Source organism: Enoplosus armatus, chromosome 3 (genome assembly GCF_043641665.1).
Source record: "Enoplosus armatus isolate fEnoArm2 chromosome 3, fEnoArm2.hap1, whole genome shotgun sequence".
Classification (NCBI taxonomy): Eukaryota; Metazoa; Chordata; class Actinopteri; order Centrarchiformes; family Enoplosidae; genus Enoplosus; species Enoplosus armatus.
In genome coordinates, this window is record NC_092182.1 from 16,782,240 (window position 1) to 16,789,679 (window position 7,440).

The following is a 7,440-nucleotide window of genomic DNA, read 5'->3' on the forward strand; positions in this document are numbered from 1 at the left end:
GCATGCTTGTGGTTCATGAAACCACACAGGAGACACATTGGAAGAACAATATAGGGCATAAAATTGAAAGTTTTGAAGGGCTAAACTTACAGGATGACGTTTAACTTTACAAACAGTATACAATGATGAATAAACATCACACCAATCTCCTTGAGTTGTGTTTTAATGTATTCACAGAGCAGCTGCATGTCTAATAGTTGAGGTGTTTACTGTATACCGCAGGTCCAGTTTATCAGCTGACTTGTATCCTTGTGTCCACACCTGCTCCGTCCTCTAAGCTTAAAAGCAGAGACAAATGAAGCGCTGCAGACTTTGATCACATCAAGTTAACCTATGCTTAAATTAGCCCTTTGTGTGCGCGCGCGCGCGCGCGCGCGTCTGTGTCTAGCCTATATGTTCAAGGGTGATTCTGCAGTCCATATGTACCCAGCCTGTCCTGCTGCACGTCCACTGCGGAGACAAGACCGGAGAAAATGGAGACTGTGTCTTTAAGGGCAAGTGTGCAGGGCGGAGCCAGTGCGTCTCTCTCGTGTGGTGGAGCTTATAAGACATTGCTCACTACAACACTAGACTTATTTAAAAGTGTCACATTATAGCCGGAGCGTCACGAATGCTCTGGCGTCCCGTTCCTGATGCAATAGAAATCTGAAGATCACACAGAGTCAAAAAAAAAAAAAAAAAAGAGAAACCAGGAGCTATATTTGAACAAAGAGGAGTCTAGGAGTCAGCCAGCGGAGCAGAACTGCGAAGTTATTTAGGTGAGTTCAGAAAAGTGATTGTCTTGTGAAGTCTTGTGTAGGCTGCTGCCATGTCTCGCCTGTCTATTGTTTTGTATGTTGGTGCCAGCACGATAGACACAGATGATTGGTGCAATTTATCAGGTCCTATTGTGATTGTTTTAAATGTTGTTGTTGTTGTTTTTTTATTATTTTCTGACTGATAGGCGAGAACAAGCCTTCCAGAGGAGCAACTTGTCTTTTAGCAGAAATGACAAGGATTTAAAAAGACAAAAAAAACAACAACAACTAGAAATTGGGAACACATTTGTCAACTCAAAGTCTATACCCATGTCTGTCTTTTACGGTAAACATACAATTGGGAGATTTATTTTGATCCCTTACATAACGTTTGGCCGATTGCAAGCCTATAACCTGGTTTGATTCTCTTAATTAGTCTACAATGATCTATTTGTGTCTTTTCATCTGAAACAAAAGGGAAATAACAATTCATCCTGTATCATCAGTACCTGGCCTTGCCAGATAGCTGACTTGTGTGTTGTGGTGTGAGTCACCTGCCTGCTAGAGGGCTTTTAACCATTATTATCTCAATCCGGTAAAGTGAGGGGGTGTGCGCGCTGTTTGCTTGCCGCACAGGTAGAGCGGGTATGGTTGCTCGGAAACCGCTGCAGGGTTGTCATGAGCGGGGTGTGAACTCCTTCTTTCAAGGTCTGTGTGTGACTACAACAATCCTGAATCAAAGGCAAGCTATCTGCTGATGTTTTGCATCACTGCTAACCCCCATCAGACCTCCTCCTTTCCAGCACCCATGGGCCCCTGTGTTATCTTCACACTCACATTGAGCCTGTCCACCTATTGCATAAACAGAAAGGCCAGACTTGACCATAAAAAAGACTCTTCTCAGGTCAAATTATCTGAGTTAAGTGACTTAAAGAATTCCCCCTTAAGGGGGTTTGTGCTCTGCATGACTACACATCATTTGTTTAATCCTGTTGCCTGTAAATGCTCCTATGGTTAACTGCCAGGATGAACTGTCTTTGCACCTGTTGCAAGAGGAAGCACAAGCCCCTGGGGGTTCATTATCGAGGATCATGTTGCTTCCCATCCCCGCCGAACCGAATCGACGGCCCTGGGCAGGGGGATTGCATGCCTTGTTGGGCAGTTTGGCTCAGGCTGATGCCCCAGGCTTCCTGTTGTTTTAGAGCTTTGTTTCTCACCAGCTGTCAGGGCAGCACATAAATATGGCTCACAGGAGACCTGGAACGAGGGGGCCGTGTTCTTCTCAGTCATCACTCCTACATTATAAGGAGGACAGCGTGTCTCTGGGTTTGCACGCACCTCATTTGGGGTCTCCGGAAGAGATGACCACCAGGGCTATGGATGCACCTGTTTTCCTGCATTCTGAAAAATAGGATTAATGGTTAAGACTTCTGATAGGGGCACTGGAGTCATTAGGAGATTTGCTGCAACAATGCGCAGTGAACTCAGACATGGTGGGTGTACAGCAAAGATACCTGTAGTATACACTTGCTTGAAAACTCATACTTTAATATAACATTTAGTGACTTTCTAATATAATTTCATCAACGACTGTGACATACTGAACAGGTTAATCCAGTGAGAGGCATCAGATTCGGCTTCCAGTGTATCGCTGACCCCAGAAATATCGATATGCTGCAGGGTTTCTTCCCCTCTGAATATTGTATACATTGTTTACTCAGCCCTGACACATACTTGACATGACAGGAACATTCAGGTCATTTGACTTAAGGAGTTCTTGCAACATCAGGTATATCTCTGGTAACAGGAGGAGTCCCTTCCTCTGCTGTTCAGGACAAGCAAGATTGCAGCACCAGAGCATTGCACAGCCTAGTTTTAAAATAAACTGTAAACTGTAGAAACAGAAGTTGGAAAGATTGCTTTGGTGAATTTAGGCTTATGTAGGCTATAGGTGAAATGTAAAGATCATTCAGTGAGTATTGAAACACCTGAACAACTGTATTGTATTTGTATTGTATCAATCTAAACGTTTGAGGTGTACTGTCCAATAAGTACAAACTGAAACACTCATTGCTCTCACTGTTTCCACTTTAGAAAACTCAACTTTCTAATTAGAGAAGAGAAGGTGTTTGGTTTAATATCACATAAGCAATGTTTCCATATCCCAGCTACTTAAGGCCATTTATCGAATAAAGTAGACTTGAAGAACCACCAAAATAAAAATCTGCACTTTATAGCAACATTTTTACAACAGGATCTTTGTTAGAGACTGTTTCTGATTTTGATCTACCGATTGTTTTGCAAAATACAATAAGACCAGAACATTATGAACGAGAGTGCTCTGTTGTTGGGACACAAGTGTCCTAAAATCTTGTCAAACTGAGCTTTTGTCATTCCTCTGTCATAGGAGATTGTTGTCTCGTCTTCTTAGAGGGAGAAAAAAAAATCACATGCACAAGGCCATAACTATATATTTGGCTTGGTGGGCAGCAGACAGGGAAAGATTTGTGTAATTTGCGCTTTAGTCTAATATCAGGATTTTCTTTCTTTCTTGGCCTCACTAGAGGATGTTGGCTCTGCTTTTACAGAGTATTTTTCAATGTGCTACCACATATTCTGTTTCTCTTCATCTGCTTTTGCTTTCAACCTCCTTTCACCGTCATTCATGGCTGTGTCCTGGCTGTGTTACAGGTACACCAGAAGCAGGGGCAGCCAGCCGGGCGATCTGAGTGTTTCCTGGCTTTGATGCGACCCGAGTGTGCCTGGAGCATGTCCACAGTGGGCCTGACTGCCCAGGAGATCTCTTTTCCCATAGAAAACCCCTTCCTGGGGGGCAGCTACTGTCACAGCATGGCTGGATCCAAACCGTCTTGGAGCTATCACCATGAGCTGGACAAGTGAGTGTTCAGGTGACAGGACTAGCAGTCCGTTTTACAAATCTGCATGACATGCTGACGTTTTATAGTTCAGGTCAGTCTGAGACTTCTTGTAAAGTACGATCAAATGTTATGTGGCTTTTGAAACTGGTACTAATCAAATGTTTCTTTTTTAACAGCTTCTACTTCAGTATGGACACTGCACACACAGATCACAGCTCTCGTGCCCAGCAAAAGGGGCCACCTCCACCGTCTCTAAGTTATGAAAGTAAGTGCATGATCAGTCATCTGCCCAGTGCAGGCCTTCTGAAATACACAAATTCTGCATTGCATGTGTTGTGCCTTTGAATCATCTGCTACATATTGGATATAGTAAGTGGTTTTCCAGAAACATAGAGAAAGCTAGTAGTCAACAGGAGTCTTTTTTTTTTACAGGATACAACAAAGTTGTAGTAGTAAATTACCAACCATTTAATACCGTGCCATTAATGTGATGCTTATTTTTTTCATTTTTCCTCTCTGACAGAACATAAATACAGTCCCAGCTCACAGAGATTGCCCCCAAAGAAATCCCGGCCCTCCCATCTTTCCCTGTCCTGCAGTGCTGAACCATCCACCCCAAGTCCTGCTGATGACGACCAGGTGGTACCCTCATTCCAGAGGCTCTCTGTTTACGAGTGCAGCAGTCCACCACAGACGCCAGGCAGATGCTCCAAGCCTCTGCCCCCCATCCCTCCACAAACAGACATCTCCCCTGAGCAGGCTATGGACAATGAGGTAGAATTTTTCACGAGTTCGGACGACAGCTGCTGCCTGGTGTCTGATCAGTGTCCCAAATCGTCTCCCTTTCGATATGGAGTCCCCAGTCGAAGGAGCTTCAGGGACTGCGGGCAGATTAACTATGCTTACTATGACGGTCCTTTAGGACCGCAAAGCCCAAGGCCCTCCCAACAACAGCATCAGGCACATCCTCCACAGGAAGTGCGGGAACAGCATGAGCAGCAGCAACAGGAACCACCTGAGTCAGTGGTCTGTCAGAGACAGCAGGATAAGGCTCAGAGGAAGCTGCGGCGCTCGCATTCTGGCCCAGCTGGATCCTTTAACAAGCCCTCGCTGCTGCGCCTCACGTGCCACAAACGCCACACCCACAGTATGGATAAGCCCGAGGTGCCACCCCCTATCCCTCCAAGAACGATCAAGACAGGAGACTACCGCCGCTGGTCAGCTGAGGTCTCGTCTGGGGCTTACAGCGATGAGGACAAACCACCCAAGGTGCCCCCAAGGGAACCTTTCTCCAGAGGTAGCTCCCGCACCCCCAGCCCCAAGAGCCTCCCAACATACATTAATGGGGTGATGCCCCCCACCCAAAGCTTTGCACCAAATCCTAAGTACGTAAGCTGTCGGGGTTTACAGAGACAGAACAGTGAGGGCTCCCCCTGCATCCTTCCAGTTATGGAGAATGGCAAGAAGGCCAGTACCACACATTACTATCTGCTGCCTCAGCGGCCTGCTTTCGTGGACTCACCTTGTGTAGAGAAATTCCTTCGAGTCATGGACAGCCCTGCAGCTCGCAATACAGACGTATCAGACTCAGACTGGGACTGCCACACCAAGAGGAAAGCACATGTGGATTTAGTTTGAAAAAGCTTTAGTGGAAGTAGCAGAGGACTCTACTGTACATGAGCAAAAACCACTTTAAAAAATGGTGAAACTGGACACTAAAAAAACCCTCAAACTGCTGCTTTTACTTTTTTTTTAAAGCCCCTCATGTATTCTGAACACACAGGGTATGTGCGTACTGTATTCAGTTACTGGTAATGTTGGAATAGCTATCACAACCGAGATACTTTATGTAAAAATAGATATCTCTGACTATAGATTGTGGGCAAAATTCAACATTGTAGATCTTATTTTTGATATGATTTTTATTTCATGACATTCAATATTGTGCTGTTTTTGCTGATAACGTGGTACAATCAGAAAGGTACAAGCGGGCCTTGAACCTCATGTGCTCAATGTTTTCTGTGTCTGGAAGGTTGAGGATTTGTGAGATGCATCAATGCTGCTTTTGTATCTCACAAGGGACAAAAGGTCAGTAATGTAAACGTGTATCACTTAATATATGAAGTCTAAATACGAGGCCAATTAATTTTTACCAAATATGAAGGATGCTAGCACACAAATCTCCATCTGTTTGCTATTATATATCAACACTGATATGGTTTCCCTGCCTTGATGAAGTTTCAGTCTTACTCAGGCCATTGTATCTGTGTAAATTTGTGTTTCCCACATGGCACGTTGTCATGGTACATTTTGTACTAAGAGTTGGGTACATTACTGGTAGCTATGCATGTTTCCTTTGGAATGTCTAGTGCAGCTTTTATGGTGTAGTTGTCTGTTGATGAGTGTGTCTGTGTGGATGTATGTATGTATGTTCGTGGACGTGCTTGTGCATGTGAAGCAGTTGGAAAAGTGTTCTGGTGATAAAATTACTTTCTACAATTGGTAGAAAAATTGTCAACCATACTTGTTACTGTGCTCTGCTTATTTGTAGCGCCTGCTTTTTGAGTACAGCCCTCTAAAAAGTGCACACATTTGATTGCTTTGTTTCAGTGTCCAGGTCTGTTTTGTTGCACAGAAATTGGCCTGTTGAACATTACGTGAATGTATGCTATTCTTACTGATATTCCATCAAACAGTTGGAGAAGCTTATTTTTTTGGTCAAGCTGTGAGTTATTGCTTGGAACTAATTTGCCTCAAGTACTACCTCCCTTTGATATTAATCCTATATTTCACATACTCCCCATTAATAAAGGCAAAATCTGAAATTAATACCTACAAAAGATGTGGTAACCAGCTCCATATGTGACCTGACACAAAGTTTTAATTCAGTTGTACTTCAGTTAAGAGTAACACAAAGTCAATTCTAACCGGATATCCTTAAATAGAAATTTTAGATCACGCAGATCTTAGATCACAGAGATGTTAGGCTAACCTGATAATACAGACGCATTACAAAGACAGTGCAGGGTTTACCTACCTGACACAGACTTTCCTGTTCTGCTCATGCATTCCTGCCTTACATGATTGCAGTGGGTGTGGTCTGAGAGACTTTGGCTGCTGGCAGCCTCGAAAATATATGAATTTTATTGTTGTAGATTATTCAAGAAGCATCACGGTGATATAGTAAATGTAGCACATGTATTGAAGTAACCCTTGGTATCGAACACGGTGTTCAGTTTGGGAAACAGATAACTGCTAAGGTCAAACGGTCATTGAAATATACTTTTTCTCTCTCCCTCCTGCTCACGAAAGCTTGCCAACACAATGTTGCTTTTGACTTAAATGTCTGAAAAAAATGTTTACATCATACACTGATACTATTTAATCTTAAGGTATTCATATGTCTTATTAGAAATAATAAAGCTGAATGAAGACTAGTTTATCAAGATATAACTTCTCTGCTGTGGTGAAGACATGCACTGGGAGAGTACAGTATGCTGTGTACAGTATTTAACAATTCCATTTGTTGTTATGAATAGTTGATAAGTATATAGTCTTTAAAAAGAAAGCAAAATAAAATGACTTATTTATGAGCCTGCTTCATTCTGTTTCTTGAATCTGTCAAGCCTAAACTCTCAACTCAGCTGTTTGGCCTGTTTTATCACCCACACACCCTCATGCTGTGCCTTATTGTGACTGGCCTCTATCCAGAGAAAGAAGAGTGACTTACAATGGCCGACTGACAGGTGTACAGTATATTGCCTTCCTCTTCCTTGTTATAACGCGGTCTCCTCCTGCATGACGGCTTAGATGCTCTGTGGCAG

The 7,440-nt window shown here is 43.3% G+C and overlaps 1 protein-coding gene across 2 annotated transcripts; it reads left to right on the forward strand.

Annotated features, from left to right (window-relative positions):
• Positions 1-596: 596 nt before the first annotated feature.
• Positions 597-7,209, forward strand: errfi1a (ERBB receptor feedback inhibitor 1a). Of its 2 annotated transcripts, XM_070902381.1 has the most exons (4): positions 597-758; positions 3,429-3,634; positions 3,793-3,881; positions 4,140-7,209. In XM_070902381.1, the coding sequence occupies exons 2-4, from the start codon at positions 3,483-3,485 to the stop codon at positions 5,252-5,254; spliced, it is 1,356 nt and encodes a 451-aa protein (XP_070758482.1). In that variant the 5' UTR covers positions 597-758; positions 3,429-3,482; the 3' UTR covers positions 5,255-7,209. The 2 variants fall into 2 exon arrangements, with proteins under 2 accessions (XP_070758482.1, XP_070758483.1); XM_070902382.1 differs by lacking the exon at positions 597-758 and having other exon boundaries at positions 3,616-3,707.
• The last annotated feature ends 231 nt before the right edge of the window (positions 7,210-7,440 follow it).